Genomic DNA, 22,538 nt, shown 5'->3' on the forward strand with positions numbered 1-22,538 from the left:
CCCGTTGTGTGGGCTTTTTCAGAGCACTAAGGTCAAGTGTGAAGGCGGGAATGGGAGACCGCGGCTTGGCGGGAAGGGTGCGGGAGGCACGGCCCCTCAGGTCAGGGGTGGGAGCCCGCGGCGAGGCACAGAGCCAGTTGCAGGCCTGACGTGCTTCCACTAGGTGGCGCTGCTGCCTCGCCGCTGCTCCACCTTCCCGGTAGTTCCACCCTCCGCATGCCAAGGGGCCCCGGGTCTTTCGTGAGGTCCTCACCGTGCTGGCCAGCTTGGCAAAATCCTGCCCTGCAAACTTGACCACATCCCCCACCCGCAAGATGGGGCAGAAGGGGGCCTTGTCGGGGTGGAAGCGGCACGTCTTCATGTCAGCGGCTGTTAGGTTGGGAAGGAGGTTTCCCCTGCGGAGGAGGAGAGGAGAGAAGCAAGGCCCAGGGGCTGGTGTGAAGACAGGCATGCACCAACGTCGCTGGCCTTCTCCAGCCCAGGCAGGAGGATCTGGGACCTGGTGTCTTGGGTACTCGCGGGCTCCGTCTCCTCCATTCCTGCATCTTCCCTACGACTCCTATCCCCTCTCTCTGCATCAGGGTTGAGTGTGTTCGTGTCTAATGTCCCCCAGCTCCCAGGCTGGGGGTCCCAGGGGGCAGGAGTCACGCCTGACTTCTCTCAGCACCTCCGTGGTGCCTGGCGTTGTGCTTTGTACATGCCTGATGCCCACGGGGGGCCTGCCGCGGGAAGGAGTCAGTGAACTCCCAACTGGCCTGTCAAGAAGGGACGCCCCCCGTGGGCTTGACGTGGGAGGAAAGGAAAGGACATGACGTCCCCCCTTGGGCCCTGACCTTTGCAGGCATCTGGATTCCAGGCCCAGGTGGAACCTGTCCCTCGCCTGCCTCAAGCAGAGCTCCCATCTGTGTTCCGAGCCCCAAGGCGGGAGGCTGGCAAAGAGATTGGCTCCAGGGCCCACCTAATGCTCGCTGGTCAAGGCCAGCTAGGAGATCGGGGCTAGGAGCCCCAGGGAGGTGGGCAGAGGGTGAGAAAGTGTGGAGAACCGTGTGGGCGGGATTCTCCACCCCTCTGAAAATGAGCTGGCAGGGTGGGGTGGGTGCCCTGCCTTCTGCTTTAGGGAGGGAGCTGGGACTCACTTCTCAAAGTTGAAGAGGGGGAAGCGGATGCTGTTCTTGATGAAAATAGTAAAGTTCTCGGCTTCCATCATGACAGGCCTGTGGGTGAGAACAAGGGGGCCTTAGCTTCTTGGGAAGAGGAAGAGGAAACACGGGGCTTTCGCCCCAGGGACCACCTTTCTCGGGGGACGTTTCCCACCGGGCACCTGGTCATGGCCTCCCTGGGGCTCTAGGGACAGAGGGAGGGAGGTGGCAGGTGAGGCAGGGGGGAAAGGCGCCATCCTGAGGCCACTTCCCCCCCAGAAGTGGATACTACTAGGGGAACCCAGGAGACCCTCTGCAGGCTCGAGATGCAGAGCTCCCCCTATTGGCAAAGGAGAGCTGGGGCGGGGTCCTCACCTTTCCACTGTGTCCACCTCGGTGGGGCACCAGCCCTGGATCTCACAGGTCCGGAGCACAGAGCTGTAGTTCACGCACCGGCCGGTGAGGATCCCTGCCAGGGGGAGCCACACGTGCTGGGTGCCTGCCTGGCCCTTTGCTACTCCCTCACCCCCACCCCACCTCTCATCAGGGACCACCCCCCATTCAGGGATGCCGCAGGGGAGGGGACAGACAGGCAGGGCAGGGGAGGTGGACCCGGGGTACAGGAGCCCTGCTGAGCTCTCGCCCTTGGCTCCTCCTGAGCCCTAGACCAAGCTAAGGGGAGGTGACAGCCTTCCTCTGACACGTTCTGGGCCCAGCCACCCTGAGGGCCCTGTTCTCTTTGTTCCCAGGGCACACCGTGCTCTTCCTTGCCTCCGAGTCTTTGCTGTAGCTGTTCCTTCTGCCTAGAATGTTCTTTCAAACCCCTTCTATCCTGCCAACTCCTTCCCATCCTTCAGGGCCCATCTAAAATGTCCCTGCCTCTAGGAAGCCATGGGGGGCCCCCTACCTGGAACAGATCCCTCTCCCTTCCCCAGCACCCACTGCCCCCCTTCACAGCACTTGCTGCCTCATGCAGGCCTGCTCCCTGGGCTGCAAGCTCCTCCGGGGGCGGCCCCCACCGGGTCTGACACCAGCCAGTGTCTTAAGTGCTGGCAGAATGGCGAGGAACAGGCCAATTCCCACTTTCTCCGCCATGGGGGCTGTGCTGCCTTCCAGGGTCCCACGAACACCCTGGGGTTGTAAGGGGGTGGGGAAGGGCTGCACTCACCCCCACCCGGGAAGCGCTGAGGCCCGCACTGGCTGTCTGATACACAGCGGTACTTCTCCTCGCTCTGTGGGGAGACACGTCTGCAGGTGGGTGTAGGACCCTGCTCTGGCCCTGGATGAGCCCTTTGGCTCCCAGTGCTTCCCCATAACCAGGGGCCTTGGGAAGTGGAGGTCTTGAGACATAGCTCCAAGGCTGGAGCTCGACCTCTGCATATAACCACGCCCCTCCCTGCCACCGCTCCCCACTCCCAGCATTTTCTTCCTTGACCTGCTCCAACCAACCTCCCTCCCTCCCCTCACCTCTGGGCAGAATCCTTGCATCTGGTTTTCAGTGACTATCATCTTGGTGATGATGACAAAGACAGAGGTGCCCTTGGTAGGAGAAGGGAGAAAAAAAAATTCACCAGTACCAATCCCCATTCTACAGGTGGGGAAACTAAGGTGTGGGCTAAGAGATCTGGCCAAGGTCACAGGGCTAATAAAGGGCAGAGGTGGGTCCAAGTCAAGTCCAGCCACCCACCTAGCTTCTCTTGCTCCCTCTGTGTGTTGTGTTGATCACAGGATGAGTGTGGCAGAACCTACCCCACCGTCCTGATGCCTAGTGCTGCACTCTGGAGGGCACCCCCCGACCCCCCCTCCCCGGCACCTCCCAGCCGCTGGGGAGGGGTTTCTCTGATCACTAATGCCACACACGCTGGTTTGGGGATCGGATCCCATTGGCACCCTCCTTGCCTTGCCCCAGCATCTGGGAATCTACCTGTGGCCCTGGGGTAGGGGAACCATACCTGGGGTGGGGTCACATAATCAGACACGTCCATGACTCTGTTGGCATAGCGTCCAAAGCCCTTCACCTTGGTGACGACCGAGGACTCAATGGCTGTGTCCCGCACCTGGTAAGCCTTCTCGTGCAAGAAAACCCACCTGGGCAGGAGAGCAGGGATGGAGAGTAAGAGAGGAGGGTCTAGGACCAGCAGAGAGAGGCCGGGAGGTTTTCTTCCCCAACACTAGACCGCATGGAGTGTCTGGTCAGGGGAAGGCCTGTGCTGGAGGGGAGGGACCTCGCCCTGAGTTGGCTTAGAGTGGTTTTTTTCCATCTTTCCCATTTCCCGCTTCAGGACCATTTGTAGACTTTCTCCCCTAACCACCCCATCATGAAATTTTAAAAGTATAGATATTAACTTATGTGCTGTATGTATATTTGTGCTTTACACATAAGAAGAGTGAGGTTTTTTTATCCCTCAAGAACAAATTTTCACCCCCTTGAGGGTGACATCACCCCTTTGCCAATGCGTAGTCATTCCCCCTGACCAGGAGGCCACCTCTTTGGCAGGCAAGAGGAGGGACAAAGCATCCCAAGCCTCTGACCCTGAGCATCCCAGGCTTTGCTCATGGGTGTACCCTAAGTGCCGGCACATAGTAGGTGTTCAGTAAACAAGGCAGTGAAGGCATTTGGGAGCTGGGTGCTTGGAGGAGTCTCCATCTGTGCAGGCGCCAGATGAGAAGGGTAGAGGAGGAAGGTTGGGGCAGCCGCTGAGCCTTTCCCTGGCAGGTAGGAGTTGGGTTAAGCAGGGAGAGGCCGCAAATCTTATTCCTTGCATTGTGCTGCCACCCAGTGGACATTTACCTGTACTGCCTTCTTCCCGCGGCCAGGATCAGGGAGGGCCCCCTTCCTTCCACCCCCACGTCCCTCCCCGGACTCTGGCAGCTTTCCCCAGCAGCAAGAAGAGCCTGCAGGCAACTCTTCCCTCTGCAGTTCTGTGAGGTGCCCGCCTTTCTCATCACAGCCCTCAAGGCTCGACCCAATCTCCGCCTCGATAGCACACTTCCAGCCTGCGGCCTGCCCTATCTGTAGCCCGAGAGCACACTGGCAGGCAGATGCTGTCACTGTCCCCATTGCACGGATGAGAAAAGGTCATCAAATACGTTTGGAAAATGCCGCACACACTCTTACTTTTGGAGAAATGCTGGTGACATCTTGTAGAGTCGGGGAGTGCACTTTTGGAAATGCTCGATTAGGGCATTTTCTGCTGGCTAACCAGGGAGGCACAAGGTTGAGGATGAGCAGGAGGAGGGGACTGGAGACGGTGTAGTGCAGAGAACACAAAGCTGGGGGCGCGCTAGGCTGGGAAGCTGACCTGACGGCTTTATAAGGAGGGAGTTGGGACTTCAAGCCTGGGAGCTTTCCAGCCCCAGAAAGTTGTCCAAGAGCAGACTGCTGTGGGAGGTGGTGAGTTCCACATGCCTGGGAAGACTTAAGGAGAGGTGTTCAGTTGGGGGGTGGTTGGATTGGATGACCTCTGGGTCCCCATAGAGGGGAAGAGCTCCTGGGTCATGCTGGGGGGTCACAGTCACCTGTGGGATGGGGCACCTGCCCGTCATGTTTGTGCTCACACAGGCTGACATTTGCAAGAGACTCTTCGCTCAGTTTTCAGTGAGGGGGCTGGGAGTTATCCCCAGCATGGGGCTTCCCTCATGCGCTTGAATTCCGAATGCGAATGCTCTCTTGAGTGGGAGAGAAAGGGTGGAGTCACAGCGCTGGTGGATGGCTCCTAACCTGTCCCCGGTTTTATTGCTGCTGCTGTAGAGCAGGTGGTGCCCTGAGGGATGCACCATTAGGAGGGGGTCACAGGTTTGTAGAAGGCTCTTACGAACACCCCGCCTGTGTGGACTTTTGTGGTGCGATGTGCTTTCCTTTCCTAGCACCTTTCTTCTTTTTTTTTGGAAGGGGAGGGGTTTCATCAAGTCTCATAAGGAAGTATGGGTTTCACAGAAATGTCATCCACCACCTTATGTCCGAATGAGTATTATCAGCTCATGGGTGGGGGCCCTGCGCAGTGGAGGGAGTGAGGCTGAGGGCCCAGATCTCCCTGCTCCCAACTGAGCGCACCTCTGTCCCCAGTAGAAGCCACAGTTGCAATACGCCCTCTAGAGCCTCAGTGTGCCTGGCCACGGAATGGACACATCTCTGAGTGGTGATCTAATGACATGGTTTCCCAAGGCCCCCTACCCTGTCCTTAAAGTCCAGGAACATTTGCAGATGAGAAGCGGGGTTCAGATTATTATTATCTAACCAACACAGCCTGCTGAGTGCTCTATGTGGTAAGGGTTCATGGAGTCCTTACCACGTCCCAGTGAGAGCCCTTTATTGTTCTGCTTACGTTACAGATAAGGAAACAGAGGCACAGAGTACTGTGCTAACTTGCCAAGCCGGTAGGTGGGCTCCAACCTGGGCAGACTGCTCAGAACCAACTTACACCCTGAACGGGATCCTGGTCCCAGTGCTGCTGGTCCTGTCGGTCACTAGGGGAACATCTGCAGCTCCGGGAAAGTCTCAGGGGGAAGGGCCCTAGGGCTCGGAAGAACAATTAACCTATCTCGCTCACCTTTCTCCTCCTTCAAGGCTCCTTCTTGTGCCCAGTGGGTAGGAGAGGCCACATCAGAATTCTCTCTCTGAGTTAAATAATAAGCGGAAGAATTTCAGTGGCCCCTTGGGGCCCAAGGACGTCATCAGGGCAGCTCAAAATAAGGGGATGCTTCATTTCCAGAACAGAGGGGGCTGAGTCTGTCTCTAGAGGCCAGGGCTGAGGAGATGGGGCAGGACTAAGCCTTCAATTCTTGGCATTTACTCTGCTGCTCTTATTTTTTTTTCCTCGTGTTCCTGGTTTATTATTTATAGACTGGAAGGCGGGTGGCAGCTCCTTGGCAGGTGGGATGTACAGGAAGGAGGCCAGAGCAGCATCCCGGCACCCTTCTGTCCACCCCCAAGGAGTCAGGGAGGAGGCTGCGGAGTGGGCGTGGGGAGTGTGTGCTCTGTGCGCCAGGAGGAGAGGGGTCTCTGAGGAAGGTGTGAGCTGGATGGCGGGGAAGGGGGAGGTGTGTTGGGGGATCTAGGAAATGACAATTGTTGCCCTCTATTAGTGGGTCTCCCATTTCAGGCAAGGCACTTGACATGATGGTTCTCCTTGCTGTGACTCCCTGGGGCAGGCATTCCTAAACCCATTTTCCAGATACAAGGACTGAGACTTAGAGACGTAAGGTGACCTGTCCAAGCCCCACTCCTAGTTGGTGTCACAGTGAGGCTTCTAACCAGGGGGTCCTCGTTCAACGGTCTCCCCATCATGGGGCTGCAGAGAGGGGTGGGGGAGACAAGAGTGACACTCTTCTCTGCATCTGTAAGGTGGGTTCCAACAGGTCTTCCCACCATACTTGTCACCTAGTATCCCACGGGATGCCTCAGGGTGCTATTCTAGGCTGAAATGATGGGGTGGTGGGTCAAGAAGGTGGAATCCCAGGCCCTTCTCTTTAAGCTAGAACAGCTCCTCTGTTTAACCACTTTATGTATTGAGCTTCTTCATAAGATTCAAAGTGAGGCATGGGGCACCTGGGTGGCTCAGTTGGTTGGGCATCGAACTCTAGATTTTGGCTCAAGTCGTGATCTCAGGGTCCTGGGATCGAGCCCCACATCAGGCTCCATGCTCAGCGTGGAGTCTGTTTGTCCCTCTCCCTCTGCTGCTCCCCCCGCCCTCTCTCTTCCTCTCACTCTCAAATAAAGAAGTAAATAAATAAAAAAGATCTTTTAAAAAAAGATCCAAAACAAGGCTGAATATTATGAACCAAACGGGACAGCTGTGCAAATAGTGAGTCTGTGGATCAGGTTTTGCAGGGGGAGGAAGGGATGGGGAGAGCAGGGCTGTGAGGGGTCCAAGGCACCACCAGCCACCACAGGTCCTTCTGATGATGGAGCATCAGATGGCCGGGAGTGGCCCTCTTCTGGTTTGCAGGGAGGTGGCTTCCTTCCAGGAGGCTCTGCAAACTAGCTCAGGCCATGGAACAGCCAGCACTTCTGGAAATTCAGTCCCTAGGGATCTCCTGTGTCTTAGGATCCCAACAAGAGATTGGTTCTTAGGAAGCCCCACCCCACAGAGGAGACTGGGGATTGCCACCTGGGCCCTGGGAAAGCCATGTAGAAACACCACTGGTGTCTCTATGCATCTGGGTGGGTAATAGACACCAGGGATGAAGTGGTGTCAACTCCAGACAAGCAGCTGAGGCTGGAGCAGGGGTGAGAGCACATGTGGAGACAATTAGCTGGCATGCTGTGGTAAATGCATAAGAGAAACGGTTGGCTCATGTTACACGTGTCCTAGGAAGACTGTGCATCTGGTCTACCTCGCAGGGATACTATGGAAGAGATTCAAGTCCTAGTTAGATATTAACATTACAGCGTTAAAAATCCTTTCAAATTCTACTGAGTCTAGGCCACCATCATCTCTCTCAATATACTGCACTGCCCTCTCCAATCACTGCATTCACTCCTACCCACTCCAATCACTCAGTGAATTAGCCAGAGTGATCTTCCCAGCTCGGATCTCATTGTCTGTCTCCCCCCGCCCCTGCCCCCAGACACACAGACACAGACACAGACACAGACACACGCACACGCACGCACACACACACACACACACACACACACACAGAATTCCCATCCATTGCCCCTGTGTAAAAACGAAAGCTCGGAGGGTGTCTGAGGTCTGGCTGGGTGTTGTCCCACCCCCATCTTATAACCACCCTCACCTTTGCTCCCTCTGCTCTAGCCACAGAGACCTTCTTTTCTTCTCCCCATTTGCCTGGCTCTTTCCCTTCACAGAGCTGGGTTTCTCTGCCTTGAACGCTCTTTCTTCCCTTTTTTTCTCCTGGGTTGCTCTTACTTATCCTTTGGATCTTGGCTTGGGCATCACATCTCCAGAAAACCTTCTCTTAGCTCCCCAACCAGGTCAAATGCCTCCATACTAGCAGCTCTCCTAGCACTGTGCACCTCTTCTTCAAATCTTGAGCCACAGTTGAAATTTTACATTTGTTTTGTGGAGGTTGTTGATTAATGTGCATCTCTTGCATTGTAACCTCCATGAGGGTGAGGGCCCTGTCTGCTTTTGCCCATGTTCTATGCTTGGTGCACAACGCCTGGCATGAAGAAATGCTTGATAAATTTCTGCTAAATTAAAGACAATGGATTCATGAAGTCCTAATGGTGCCTGGGCTCATGTGCACAGAGATGGGGCTCAGGCCAGGGGGCTGGGCTACAGACTGCACAGATGTAACTGGAAGGAGCAGCTCCGTGGGGAGCTGTCAGGCTGGGAGATGGATGGGGTTGGATATCAAGACGCCAAAGAGCCTCTCATGCTTGTTTCTGCAGGCCGGGCTCCAGCACTGAGGATCAGAGCATCAGATCATATCACAATGAAGGAGAGACAGGGGCAGCGGGAGAGCAGAGCAGGCTGGTCCAGGAGCCGATGTCTACCCTCCATCAACCTTCCACCTGGAGCCAACAGAGTCAGGAATGTGCTGAGGCAGCTTTTGGACCCACCTGAACCCCCACACCGTCTTGTGGGTATAAACAGTGACACCATTGCATGTACAGGCGAACATGGAACATTTAAGAACCAACTTTGAGCCAGCCTCTGGAGATGCAGACACAGAACATTTGCAAACACCATACCTCACAAAACCTCGAAGTTGTAAGTAAGCTTCAAGGCCATTTTTCTTACCCCAAAGCTTGAATCCCTTCTCTAATATCCCTGAGAGAAGTACTAGAAATACAGCCTTGCCTACAGCAGCCACAGAAATGAGTCCTACTGGCTCCCACAAAGCATGCAAAGCAAAAAAAAAAATCCCTTGATCCACGCCTGCCCACTTTTCCACACACACGATCACACACTATTCCGACCTTTCAGGCAAGGAGGCCCACGCACACGCAGCTCCAGCCCACGCACACACCGGATGTCTTCTTTGACTGACTTGAATTAACTCATGACAGTTGTCTGTGGCTTGTCGTTTCTCATACACAGAGCTATTGTCTCAGGCAACAGCGTGAGACTAGAGACCCACACACCAGGAAAGAAAACTCTAGAGGTTTCTGCCTGTCATTTCTGGTGCCCACCAGTGGGTGCAAATGACCACAAGAAGGACGGAACCATTGTCTGCTCCATGGCCCTTGGTGCATATGTGTGCGTATGTGTGTGTGTGTGGGGGCGGTGGATGCCTCTAGAGGTGGGAGCCGAGAGGGGGTATTCGGATCACTGGCTCTTAAGCAACTCCTGGGATGGGTTATATGGTACAAAGTCAGTAGCAGTAGAGAATTTATGCTTTCTGGGAAAGGGGAGTGTTTCTGGATTCACGAGGAGGTCCCCTGGATTGTGTGCAGAAAAGCCACTCTCCCCTGAGCAGCTCTTCCACTGAGTTATTTGTGCCCGTGTCTCTCCCCCTCCCCAAGCCGCAGACACCCTGCTTTGTCCTACCTTCCAAGAACAAGGGCTTCTCCCCTTGCCCTGTTCTTTCACCATCTCCTCAAGCCAGCAGGGGAATCCCTCCTTCCAAAGCGGTCCAGTTCTCTCCTTCCCATCCCACCATCGACCTGATCGACCCATCACTGTCTCCCTCATGTCAGTGCCATCCCTTCCCCTTTCCTGTGCTCCCTCCTCTTTGTGAGACCCCAAAGCACTGGCTGAGGAGAATGGGAAGGTGTGAAGGTGGTCTGTTCTCTGGTGGGAGCAGGAAAGAAGGGAGAGGGAAGATGGTCACTTGGGACCTCTCCTGGTGGAGGGTGGCACCAGTGCAAGAACCCCACTTCTTGCGGTGTGTGCCTAGAAACCACTCTCTGACTCCAGAGCATTTACTGGGGAAAAGAACTAATCTGGGGACCAGATCCCTGGTGGGGGTGGCAGAGTCCAGTTCTTGGACTCCAGAGTAGAGACTGTTTCCTCCAAGAGAGGAGAAGGTCAGGCAGCTGGACAGCAACACTGACGGGACACCAGGCAGCCCTCCCCTGCTATGACCCGAAGGGCCACAGGACTCACCCCACGAAGTAGGAGATGATCAAAAGCTGGACTGCCCGGTTGATGACCCCAATGGTCCAGCTCTTCACAACCACTGACTTGGTGGTCTCGTAGGTGAAGAAATCTGACACGCAGTTCATGCTGAGAGAGCATTCAGGGGCCACTCAAAAGGGACCCAATGGTGGCCTCAGGGGGGAGAGGTCCTCAGGACAGGGAGAAAGAGATCAAAGCTTGGAGGGGCTTGAGGAACCGGGAGCCTCTTCCTTTAAGTCAGGCAACCCTAGCTCAGTGTCCAGGCTCTCTCTGCCCTTGACACTCTGGGCTGCCAAGAGTCCAGGGCCAGGGCGGGGGACCCCCTTTTTGTTCGTCTCCACCCCACTCCCCTGTGATGTCACGGCAGGGGTGGGGTCTCCAATCCCCGGCTCCTGATTGCCTGGGATGCAGCTGGCTAGGGCCCTCTGGGACTAATGTTTTATCTGCACTCCGTCTACCCTTTCTGTTCTGTTCTCTTATGCTGCATCTTCATCCCTGCTCACCAGCTGCTTCATGCTCTCCTTAAAGCTCCTTGCAACGCCCCAGCCCCAGCCACCTAACAGCCTTCCCAGGGCTGGGTGCCCCCTTCATTCGTGAATGCCTTCCCAAAGCCACTCAATTCGGCAACCGACCGCTCCCTTCCTGAGTTGCCTCCAATAGCATGGGTCTCGGGGAAGGGTCTCTTGAATATTTCTCTTGATCTCCTGGGGCGGGGGTGATTAAAGAGTCGTATAGTTCACGTCCCTAACTCAAGTCAGCAGTGGCTGAAGCTCGACCTGCAGCACAGCATTATCCCATTGGGGTGTTTTGTTTTATTTTGCTTTGCTGTACTGTTGAGTTTACTTATCTGAATCTTTTGTTTGATAACATGCTCCTGGAAGGCTGGGGCTGTTCCCATCTTGTTTACGAGTTTCCTCAAATCCTAGAACTCAGCGGGAGCTCAATCCGTAGTTACTCAATCCAGCTGAATGTATGTTGCTAGACAGTGCTGGAATAGCCATTTCCCAGAGTTAAAGTCATGAGTTCAGGGAGCGACAGAGCATTCCTGCCGTCTCTTATCCCAGGATTGAGTTGGCAAGCTGGCATAACCAAAATTGTCAGGGAAGTCTTGAATTTAAATATTCCGTCCTAGGGGCGCCTGGGTGGCTCTGTCAGTTAAGCATTTGCCTTTGGCTGGGGTCATGATCCCAGGGTCCTGGGATGGAGCCCTGCATAGGGCTCCCCGCGCCGTGGGAAGCCTGCTTCCCCCTCTGCTTCTGCTTGCAGCTCCCCCTGCTTGTGGTCTCTCTGTCCAATAAACAAGTAAGATCTTAAAAGAAAATTCCTAGCAGGACAGGTACCATCAATCGTGCTGGGTGTAGAGGAAAACTAGAGGGGGGTAAGGAGATTTGGGGCCCTGGGCAAATCCTCTTTGGGCCTCGGCTTTCCCATCTGCAAAGGAAGGCTGGGGGGGACAAACTCAAACACCTCTCCTAGGCCTGGCCTTTTGGCGGCAGGAGGGCGCACGGCTTCTGCCATCCCGCGCTGACGTGGTTTCGAGTCAGGGCCGGCTCTGAGGTGACTGACTCGCGCGCTTGAACTTGACACCGCCGTTCGCGAGCCTCTTCCAGGCCTCCCCGACACTTTGGTTTCAGAAGTGAAGTTTTTGGGTGCGGACTGAGAACTCCTTTCAGAGAGGACCCAGTCCCACGTGACGGGGGAGAGCAGGACAGTCACCGTGACGCCGACACACCCCGGGTGCGGGCGGGTCATTTCCCTCCGCAACTCGAAATGTCTTGTCTTCCTGCCTCACAGACTCCTTTCTACTCCACACAAAAGCCACTCCTGTGCAGGACGGACGGAAAGACACACACACGCGTCTGCGGGAAGCGTGACAAGGGAAAACTACAGAATTTCTCTCCAGAACCTAGTCCTCCACTGAAGAGGTGTAATTTTTAAAGAAGGAGCCCTACACCCTCCCTCCTGCGGTGCGACTTGAATCGCAGCTCCCCTTCCCGCAGGTCCTCCAGAGCGGTTGACGCTCTAGGAGGCCGCCTCGTAGGCGGGCCCGGCTCGCGTCTCTCTAGCCAGCGCACACCCTCTCTATGGTCCATGCGCGGCTTCCGGTGGCGGGACGCGGGGCCGCGCACGCGGGAAAAGCTTCCCCAGCGTCCCCCCCCAATCCCCCTTGTCCCCGCCCCCCCTCCCGCGTCCCCCAGCGCGCCCACCGGCCGCACCTGGGCCGTCGCGAGGCTGCAGCTTGAGGAGGTGGGTGGTCTCCGGCCCCGTGCCCTGGGAGGACGCGGGCCCCGCTTCCCCCCGCGGGACGCTCAAGATGGACCGTTCCGCGTTCGAATCCACGGGCAGCGGGCGAATCCATTTTAGGGGGCGGGGGAGCCGCGGGTCTAGGGCCGCGACGCGGTGGGAGCGCTGGGAGGGAAACCTTGCACTGGGAGCTGGGTCGGGGCGCGGCTGAGGTGCAGGCCCCGGGCAGGTCCCGGGGTTCTGCTGCTCGTTGCCATGGCGCCCGGTGGAGCGCCCCGGGCGGGTGTCTGGTCCGGCTGTAAGCGCTACTCCAGGCCGGGTCGTCCAGCCCGGGCTGGGCCTGACTCCTTGAGGTCTGCAGGGCCTGCTGTAGGTTCCCAGGCAGAGGAGATACTGAGACTTCCCAGGCTCAGCCAGGGGTTGCCACCTGGCTCCATCCATGGGCCTCTGATGTTTGTCTAGCCCCCTCTTGAATTCAGATTCCTAACCTGCTGAGTGTCTGCACACCCACCCAGGAGTTGGGGCCCAGCTCCCAGTTGAGGCCAACAGGGGCAGAGCAGTATGGCGGAAACACTGGAGTTCAACGACGTCTATCAGGAGGTGAAAGGCTCCATGGTAAGAAGCTCCTGGGCTTTTTAGTATAGGCTGAGAGAGGGAAGGAGGAGTAGACTTTTTGTCCGTCAGTAAGAGCTTACTTTGATGACGTTGCTATTTTAGAAAAGGAGTCTGAGGATAATGTGTAGTTGGTGTTTCCCCAACAAAAGGCAATGCATCCAGGTCTTCCTCCCCTTCCAGTGGGGTTACATCCCCAAAAACTCATTGTGAATTGAAAATACTGTTTAAGTTGAAAGTGCATTTAATACATCCAACCTGATGAGCATCGTAGGTTAGCTTAGCCTTAAACAGGTTCAGAATGTTTTCATCAGTGTACGGTTGGGCAGAACCATCAAACACAAAGTCTGCTCTATAATAAAGTTTGAACACCTCGTGTAATTTATTAAATTGTGTCCTGAAAGTGAAACAGAACGGGTAGAGAATGGTTGTGTGCATATCGGTTGTTGACCCTGGTGATCAACCCTGGTGGTTATGTGGCTGGCTGGGAGCTGCCACTGCCCAGCATCAGGAGAGGATTGTACCACCTGTTGCTAGCTTGGGAAAACATATTCAAAATTCAAAGTATGGTTTCTGTTCAATGAGTATCATTTTCACACCATCATAAAGTTGAAAAATTCTAAGTTGAGCCATTGTAATTCAAAAAATGTCTGTATAGGAGTTCTAGGGTCACAGTTTGAAAGGGACCGTTCATGCTGCTCCATCCCAGTGCAGACTAAGGACCTGCAGGGGATTTGGATGCCAGGGTTTGGTTTTAGGATCCAGATTTCCTGGTTACTTGTCTCTTCTTTCTGACCCTCACCCCTGCAGCTGTTGGTCCTGCATCTGTGTCTGGCCAGCCCAGTGTAGGTTTTGGGTGGGATTGTCTATGCCCTGTACACAGTGTGTATTGTAGCCTTGCATTTGGGCCTGTTTTTCGAACAGAACGATGGTCGGCTGAGGTTGAGCCGCCAGGGTATCATCTTCAAGAACAGTAAGACGGGCAAAGTGGACAACATCCAGGCTGGGGAGTTGACGGAAGGCATCTGGCGCCGTGTTGCCCTGGGCCACGGACTTAAATTGCTTACAAAGAATGGCCATGTCTACAAGTATGACGGCTTCCGAGAATCGGTGAGGTGTCTTGTGGCCACCTTGTTTATTTTTAATCTTCTAGAAAGATTTGGGGCTCCATGTAATTGCTAGTTTTGGCTTCTCAGAGCAGGGCCATTGTGGCCATTAAGCAGTGTTCAGCTTTGGGTGTCTTGTGCTTTGACTCCAGGTTTTCTACCGTAGTGATTTTTTTGGTGGTTTCTGCTCATTGCCTTTATCCAGATTCAGGGTCTTAGTGCTTTAGTTTGAGGTTTGTTTTTCTGTTTTGAACTGAGTTAAAGACTTTACTGCATTTTAATTTCCCTTTCATCAAAGCACTGCCTATCCAAAATCAGAGAGCATTGTGAGGCCTATGATCAGGAATGTCATTTCCATACTTTACTCCTCCCCTACTCTGAGACCCAGTCCCTGGCAACAGTTTCTGGGTTTCTGATAGAAGGTAGATGGGGGCAGTTTCTCAGAGAGAATCCCAGAATGTTTGTGTTAAGGCCACCAGGGTTTACAGGGACTGCTCTCTCCCCTCTGCCCGCAGGAGTTTGAGAAACTCTCGGATTTCTTCAAAACTCACTATCGCCTTGAGCTCATGGAGAAGGATCTCTGTGTGAAGGGTTGGAACTGGGGAACAGTGAAGTTTGGTGGTGAGTCCTGGGGAAGACAGGTTTGGAGGAGAAGGTAGGATGAGGGGTTTCAGCCTTTACCTTGTTTTGCTCTTTTTCCACTACAGTTTCTGATTTCCTATCAGTTTGTAATTCATCATAAATTTATTGAGGACCAGTAGTGTATGAGGCACTGTGCCTGGTCTTACAGGTACAGTGTGACCAAATAGCCCAGTGCTCTGTCCTTGGGATCGACAGTCTGGTGGGAACGTCGTTTATGCAGACCTGAGGGGAGGAGCTTGCGGTTGATAAGCCCTTTCCCCCGCAGGGCAGCTGCTTTCCTTCGACATTGGCGACCAGCCTGTCTTTGAGATACCCCTCAGCAATGTGTCCCAGTGTACCACCGGCAAGAATGAGGTGACACTGGAATTCCACCAGAACGATGACGCAGAGGTGTCCCTCATGGAGGTGCGCTTCTATGTGCCTCCCACTCAGGAGGATGGCGTGGACCCAGTTGAGGTGAGGCCTCCCCTGGTCGCCTGGAGAACAGACGGTGCTGAGCAGGCCCTGGCCGGCCTGGGAGCAGGATCCCCCGCTGCCTGTCTACCAGTGTGTATTTTTGCAGGCCTTTGCCCAGAATGTGCTGTCTAAGGCAGATGTGATCCAGGCCACCGGAGACGCCATCTGCATCTTCCGGGAGCTGCAGTGTCTGACTCCCCGAGGCCGTTACGACATTCGGATCTACCCCACCTTTCTGCACCTTCACGGCAAGACCTTCGACTACAAGATCCCCTATACCACGGTGCTGCGTCTCTTTTTGCTGCCCCACAAAGACCAGCGCCAGATGTTTTTTGTGGTAAGCAGAAACCATGGGGGCTGGATCTCGTCCTGGTTTTTGCCCTGTAGATCGGTCTTGCTGGTGTTTAGTTAATGAGCAATTCTTGTGGAACACTGATTGGTGTGAAACCTTGTCGGCTCTTCCTTACCAGATCAGTCTAGATCCCCCCATCAAGCAGGGCCAAACGCGTTACCACTTCCTGATCCTCCTCTTCTCCAAGGATGAGGACATCTCCTTGACTCTCAACATGAATGAGTGAGTGTGTCCCTGAACTCCTGTTCTTCCCCTGTCCAGGCAGGGGACTGGTGTGCCATTAGAAGGCAGCAACGCTTGTGACCTCGCCTTCCTCTCTTTGTAGGGAAGAGGTGGAGAAGCGCTTTGAGGGGCGACTCACTAAGAACATGTCGGGATCCCTGTACGAGATGGTCAGCCGGGTCATGAAAGCGCTGGTCAACCGCAAGATCACAGTGCCAGGCAACTTCCAAGGGTGAGAGTGCCGGCTTGGAGTCCTGGCCTGACTGGGGGGCACTGTGCTGTGTCTTCTTGGTAAATCCCTCCTGGGCTGGGAACGCAATCTCCTAGAGGTCTGGTTGGGTCAGAGCATGATGGGTGTCAGTTGTCTCCATCAGAGCAGTGTAGCGGGGTTTACTCACTCGAGGGCCTGAGAACATGTGTGTCGCTGCTGAGAGATGTGCCTTTGGCTCTGTGCCACCTGCCCCTGAGGGAGGCACTGACTAGGCTCCTGGTCTCCTCCACAGGCACTCAGGGGCCCAGTGCATCACCTGCTCCTACAAGGCGAGCTCAGGACTGCTCTACCCCCTGGAGCGGGGCTTCATCTACGTCCACAAGCCACCTGTGCACATCCGCTTTGATGAGATCTCCTTTGTCAACTTTGCTCGTGGTACCACCACCACTCGTTCCTTTGACTTCGAAATTGAGACCAAGCAGGGCACCCAGTATACCTTCAGTAGCATTGAGAGGTGAGAGCTTCTGCCAGTCACTTCCTGGGCATCCTGGTCTGGACCGAGCCTCTACTGGAAAGCCTGGCATGGCATGGGGCCCTCTCTGGGCCTGTGACTCTTCCCCAACTTTTCAAGCCTTGAGCAGAATTTTTCTTTTGCTTCCCTGGGATTTGGTCCTTTTTGGAGTGCTCAGCCTTTGAAAACCTCTCCCTGGCTTGCTTTCTGTACTTAAAGTGTTTCCCATATTATGTGTTCAGTACCAGCCCTTCTCCACTCCCCCCATGATGGAAATGCTATCTCTCCCTTTCCTGGAATGAGCTCTGTGCCTGAGAAAACAGCAGCTAATGTTTATTAAGTGCTCACTGTGGGCTAAACGTCTTCCAAACATCTTCCCGCTTCATCCTCATGACAGTCTTGTGAAGTACGAAATTCAGACTAGCACAAAGGTGAAAATGTCCCTTTCTCTGACGTTTTCCCCCTGCTTTGGGCATATCTGGTGAATAGGTACACACCAGCCCCACCTTTTCTTTCCCAGACGCTTGAGACTCTGCAGGTTCCTTTCGAGACTAGTGTCTGACTCTTCCTTACCACCGTCCTCTGGGGCTCTCTGAGCTGTTAGCTTGGGTAATGTGGTCAGTAGCTCTAGGCCCCACAGCCTGTCCCAGCCTGTGAGTGTCAGAACAGCGTGCAGCCCACCCTGGGCATGGGCCCCACCTGTCTAGTAACCTGGTGCATCTCGCCTCACAGGGAGGAGTATGGGAAGCTGTTTGATTTTGTCAATGCCAAAAAACTCAACATCAAAAACCGAGGACTAAAAGAGGTACCTGTGTGTGAGGGAAGGATGACCCTCTTCTGATCTGTTGGGGGTGTGGAGGGAGCAGGGATTCTTCTGCCTTCTTTTTCACTCTCTCTTTTCTTCTTACCCTTATAGAAAAAAGAGGTGCGTGTGACCCTCCCCCCTTCCCGGTGCAGGTTTCCTCAGCATGACCTTAGATCAGTCTCGGCTGCCTCAGGAGCCCTCAGTGGGGCTGGGAGAGGGAGGGGCTTGGACTAACCCGGTTGGCAGGAGGTCCTCGGGCACAGGCCCTGCACGTCGCTGTGTGTGGACAATCCAGCCCCAGGGTCTTCTGGGAGCTGATCTTACTCACAGGCATGGGGGGCGTGCTTTTGAGTGTGCAGGGTTCTGGCACCAGGGTGAGTTGGCCCTCGCTCACCTCTCTCCCCTGGCTAGGGCATGAACCCAAGCTACGATGAATACGCCGACTCCGATGAGGACCAGCACGATGCTTACTTGGAGCGGATGAAGGAGGAGGGCAAGATCCGGGAAGAGAATGCCAACGACAGCAGCGATGACTCAGGAGAAGAAACCGGTGGGCTAGCCTCAGCAGCGTCGGGGCATGAGGGCGCTCAGGCTCTTAGGCTCTTGCCTGGGGCCAGAGCCGGGCGTCTGGGGAAGAGGGCAGGATCTCCATTTGGGGCAAAGCTGATGCATCGTGCTCTTTTTCAGATGAGTCATTCAACCCAGGTGAAGAGGAGGAAGACGTGGCAGAGGAGTGAGTTTTGGTTCCACTCCCAGGGGGAAGGTGGAGGCCTATAAACTTAAGGGACCAGACGATATCTGGACATTTCTCATGTCTTCACATTAGCTACTGACCCAGGGTGGCAAAGTGACCTCCACCGAGGTATTACACGGAAATGCTTTGGAAATTGTCGAGGGCTTTGCAAGTGCATGGCACAGGGTAAAGCCAAAAAATACAGTGGGGAGATAATAGGAATAAGAACCGACACCTGCCCACTTCCTTGCTGGGATTTTTGGGGCGAGTTGTTGAATCTCTGTATCCTCACCTAGAACCTCATGGTGGTCCCCCCGTGCTGTACTGTGACTCAAACTGACTTTAGCATAAAAGGGAGTTTTGTAAGTTCACGTAATGGAGAGTCCAGGGATGTAATTGGTTTCAGGTACTTGGATCCAGATGCTCAAAAGTTGTGGGGAATCTGTTTTATTTTTTCTGATTTTCTTATTTTTAGATAGGTTTGGCCCATGCAGTGTCACATGACCCTCAGAAGCTCTGGGCAGGCTTAATCCAATTGGTTTAACACCCAGAAGTGCCTCTTCTCTCAGGGCAGTAGTGAACAGCACGGTCACTGCCCCTTCCTGAGGTTACCAGGATGTGTGCTGATGTGCTAGAACCAGGCATGTACCCATCCTTAAAGCCTGGGGGTGGAGTGAGCCCCTCCTGAATGAGGGCAAGGTGGTTCCCACAGAAAATTAGGAAGAATTTCTTTATCCAGAAGAATTGGAAATGAATGTTGGGCAGCCAAAAAACCCAACCTCCCCCCCCAACCCCAAATAGATTATATAGAGAGAGATACGTAGCTATATATACGTGTGTATACACGTAGCATATGTATATAGGAGTCGGCTAGTTCTGCTGGCCACGTACTCATGAAGGTCAGTGAGCAGATGACTGCAAAAATCTCTTGAAAATCGGCACCACACAGGTGTGTCTATCTTCTGAGGAGTTCCATGCGTATTGGATAGAACTTAATTATATGGTTGTGGACGTACTTGGACAGAGGTCAGTTTCCCCTTTTAGATACGTATTTTTTAAGTAATCTCTTTACCCAACGTGAGGCTTGAACTCACAACCCTGAGGTCAAGAGCCACATGCTCTTCCAACTGCTGGTCAGGTGCCCCTAGATCCTATTTTATTATATTTATTTATCTTTAAAAAATGTTTCCTTTTCTATAGTAATTATCTCTTAATCAGAAAAGACTCTAGGGTGGATTAAGACAACTAACTCAAAGGAAGTGGTGAAGAGTGTTTAGGGTGTTTCTGGGCAAGATAAGACCAAGTGTCTCTCCCCAAGAGTATGGGGTTGGAGTAGGACATGGGTCAGGCCGTGAGCAAAGACAGCAGCTGAAGCCCACTCGTTATCTTGTGTTTCATTGGTTGACTGATGCCACGGATGGGTGTTCGGAAAGGGCCGGGTGTGGGGAGGGGACCGCTGAAGCCACTTCAGCTGAGAGGAGGAAACGGGATGGAGACTGTCCTGTGGCCCCATCTCCCCCCTTTTTTGGGCAGGTAGCTTTAGACTTGTTTCCCTCCTGTCCTGAGGCCGTGGGGTGCTCTCCATCCCGGCTCTAAGCCCCCCTCTCCTTGGCAGGTTTGACAGCAATGCCTCAGCCAGCTCCTCTAGTAATGAGGGTGACAGTGACCGGGATGAAAAGAAACGGAAGCAGCTTAAGAAGGCCAAGATGGCTAAGGACCGCAAAAGCCGCAAGAAGCCTGTGGAGGTGCACACTCAGAACGGGAGAGTGTCGGGGAGCCGTGCCCTTTACCTTCTCCTGGCCACCACCAGTAGGGCCTCTCAGGTGGTCCTTCTGGGGCTGCTTTTTGTAGCCAGTGAATATGGCCTTGAGGAGTATCTTCTTGGAAATTTTTTCTCTCTGGTCTTTGGGCTAATTAGCTTCTGGGAGATCTGAATTAGGAGACCAGCTTCTGTCCCAGGGGCCTGAGGCAAGGGGTCCCTAATGAGTGAGGTGGTGGGTGCAGGGGGAGGAAGACAGGGTTCCTGGCCTTGGGAGCTCTCAGTCTAGCTCTGTGCCTATTTAGTCCTCTCATTTTTTTCCCCTCCGAGCAGGTGATCTAAATAATTTGTTTTGGAGAAGATGGGGGTCTATGAGAAATGGATGGCTGAAGGCATTTGGGTTTTTATGTAGGTGAAGAAGGGCAAAGACCCCAATGCCCCCAAGAGGCCGATGTCTGCCTACATGCTGTGGCTCAATGCCAGCCGAGAGAAGATCAAGTCAGACCATCCCGGCATCAGTATCACGGATCTTTCCAAGAAGGCAGGCGAGATCTGGAAGGGAATGTCCAAAGAGAAGAAAGAGGTGAATGGCAGCAGAGATGAGGGGTGGCAACTTAGTCACTGATAGCGGGGGCAGGGATGGTCCATCAGTGCACCTTTTCTGTACAGATTTTGTCTGCATCAGGGAAGAGGCCTCATTCTTCTCTCTTTTGTGTGTGTGTGTGTGTGACAGGAGTGGGATCGGAAGGCTGAGGATGCCAGGAGGGAATATGAAAAAGCCATGAAAGAATATGAAGGGGGCCGGGGTGAGTCTTCTAAGAGGTGAGTGTTGGGAACAAAATGGCCCAGTAAGTGCTTTTTTGGCATCTATTTTTGTGGGTCCAGGTTGAGAATTGGGGTGTTAAAGATAATAGATATGCTCTGACTGCATTAGGGCAGTGCTTTTCAAGTCGGGGTAGGCAACTGCCCAAGTATGGGTAATGTGCTAGGGAATTCCTGGGGTCACTGGATAAATGGGGCCCTTTCCTAGAGAGTTAGTTTTATTTGAAGGTGTGAAGGAATTAACAAAAAATTATGACAGAACATAACTCACATGAATTTTTAGAGATAAATAAAGCAAGAGATGTCAAACAAGTTCTGTATGTGAGACTGCTTCAAGCTATGGCCCCTGATTCTTCTGGTTATTTACTTAGGAGGCTTTCCCTTGGGGCACTTGGGGCTCACCTGGCTGGCTGTTTGCATTTATAGTGAGAAGGGGCAGTGTGGCTGGGAGTGAGAAAAGCCCTGTTAAAGTTAGGGGTGGATTGGTTTTGATGGGTGAACCTGAAGGCCCAGGCCCTTTTCCCTCTTGCTGCTGTAGGGACAAGTCGAAGAAGAAGAAGAAAGTAAAGGTGAAGATAGAAAAGAAATCAACACCCTCGAGGGGCTCATCATCCAAGTCCTCATCAAGGCAGCTAAGTGAAAGCTTCAAGAGCAAAGAGTTTGTGTCCAGTGATGAGAGCTCTTCTGGAGAGAACAAGAGCAAAAAGAAGAGAAGGCGGAGTGAGGTGCGGTCAGAGTTTGGGGGTGAGGGGCACCTGAGGCAGAGGGGTGGATGTCTAGGGCCTCGTTGTGGTAGGTAGGTCTGTAAGAGTAATGAGGTGGAATGGAAGGGTGCACGTCAGAGGTTCTGAAGGCCAGTGCTGCATTTGGGGGGGTGGGTATGGAATTAGGGGTCCTTCACCACTGAAAAGTAGCTTGCTGGGAGGGCAACCAGGACTCAACCTTTCCCCTTAAGAGACCTTTGATTTTCAGGACTCTGAAGAAGAGGAGCTGGCCAGTACTCCCCCCAGCTCAGAAGACTCGGCATCTGGATCTGATGAGTAGAGAGGAGAAAAATTCTCTCTCCTTGGGCTTGCCCTGTCACACCTGCGGTCTCTCCACCCATGTTTTGGTACCAGTTTCTCATACGAAATGTAGTCCCTGGGTTTTGTGCCATCTTGACAAGCTCTCCTGCTGGAATGCACTGCACTGAGGCAGCAGGGGAGGCGTCTCCCTCTGCTTCCCAAGGATGGCTCTTTATCATTTGGGGAGAGATAGGGTGGGGCAGTGCAGTGCAGGGTGGAATCCTGGGCCTGCTCTCCGGACCTTAGGGCTGCTGCTTCTCCTCTTCACTTTGCCGCAGCAGGGGTCATGTGAGGTCGAGGCCTATAGCTCCTAAGGGGGGCCTATTTCTACTTTTATTTTGTATTTCTGGTCTGTGAAAAATCAACATTTAATAAAGGGAACTGACTTTGGAAACCATGTCCTAATGCCTTCTCTCTAGCCCTGTTGTATTGCACCCATTTTTGGGGGGTGGTGTTTACCATACTGTTTTGACTGGGCGGGGCCCTGCCGGCCAGCCGGGAAGCAAGCCTCCAGGTACATCCTGTTCTGTTCCCGGTTGGACAAGCATTGGTTTTCACAGTCTTCTGCCGGGGTGGGCCACCTGAGAGTCTAGAAATGAGAGCTGATCTGATTAGGAAGTCACTCTCACAATTCCACTCCATTAGCCAAGCTGAGGGGAGGCAGCTTCTGGCTCAGTCCTTAATCACCTATGAGTCAAGGGTCTTCCACGGGTTTAGATAATGGAATCAGGATTGACCAGCCTCCGCGGCGCGGGGCAGCGGAAACCCGAGCCTGGAGAGATGTGGACGACGAGCGGTGTGGGGGGTGGGTAGGGGTGCAGGAAAGGT

The 22,538-nt window shown here is 53.9% G+C and overlaps 2 protein-coding genes across 5 annotated transcripts in view; one reads left to right on the plus strand and one right to left on the minus strand.

The window, feature by feature from the left end:
- P2RX3 (purinergic receptor P2X 3) overlaps nt 1-12,187 on the minus strand; it is a 29,500-nt gene extending 17,313 nt beyond the window's left edge. The window contains exons 1-7 of the mRNA XM_025879400.2: nt 10,160-12,187; nt 3,092-3,227; nt 2,607-2,678; nt 2,308-2,371; nt 1,515-1,608; nt 1,137-1,214; nt 254-395 (exon numbers count right to left, since the gene is read on the minus strand). Of these exons, the coding sequence (XP_025735185.1) occupies nt 254-395; nt 1,137-1,214; nt 1,515-1,608; nt 2,308-2,371; nt 2,607-2,678; nt 3,092-3,227; nt 10,160-10,278 (705 nt within the window). The 5' untranslated portion in view covers nt 10,279-12,187. The remainder of the gene's footprint in view (nt 1-253; nt 396-1,136; nt 1,215-1,514; nt 1,609-2,307; nt 2,372-2,606; nt 2,679-3,091; nt 3,228-10,159) is intronic.
- Nucleotides 12,188-12,285: 98 nt separating this feature from the next.
- On the plus strand, nt 12,286-22,104 carry SSRP1 (structure specific recognition protein 1). 4 transcript variants are annotated; one of them, XM_025878612.2, is made up of 17 exons: nt 12,286-12,418; nt 12,931-13,030; nt 13,952-14,137; nt 14,649-14,754; nt 15,041-15,231; nt 15,338-15,568; nt 15,702-15,805; nt 15,909-16,037; nt 16,309-16,530; nt 17,260-17,332; nt 17,744-17,882; nt 18,020-18,065; nt 19,681-19,810; nt 20,237-20,407; nt 20,558-20,646; nt 21,185-21,371; nt 21,619-22,104. In XM_025878612.2, the coding sequence occupies exons 2-17, from the start codon at nt 12,977-12,979 to the stop codon at nt 21,688-21,690; spliced, it is 2,130 nt and encodes a 709-aa protein (XP_025734397.1). In that variant the 5' UTR covers nt 12,286-12,418; nt 12,931-12,976; the 3' UTR covers nt 21,691-22,104. The 4 variants fall into 4 exon arrangements, with proteins under 4 accessions (XP_025734397.1, XP_025734396.1, XP_025734395.1 ...); XM_025878611.2 differs by having other exon boundaries at nt 12,306-12,418; nt 12,895-13,030; XM_025878610.2 differs by having other exon boundaries at nt 12,314-12,418; nt 12,878-13,030.
- The last annotated feature ends 434 nt before the right edge of the window (nt 22,105-22,538 follow it).

This window comes from Callorhinus ursinus, unplaced genomic scaffold (genome assembly GCF_003265705.2).
Source record: "Callorhinus ursinus isolate GAN/ISIS: 27379988/994484 unplaced genomic scaffold, GSC_fseal_2.0 scaffold21, whole genome shotgun sequence".
NCBI lineage: Eukaryota > Metazoa > Chordata > Mammalia > Carnivora > Otariidae > Callorhinus > Callorhinus ursinus.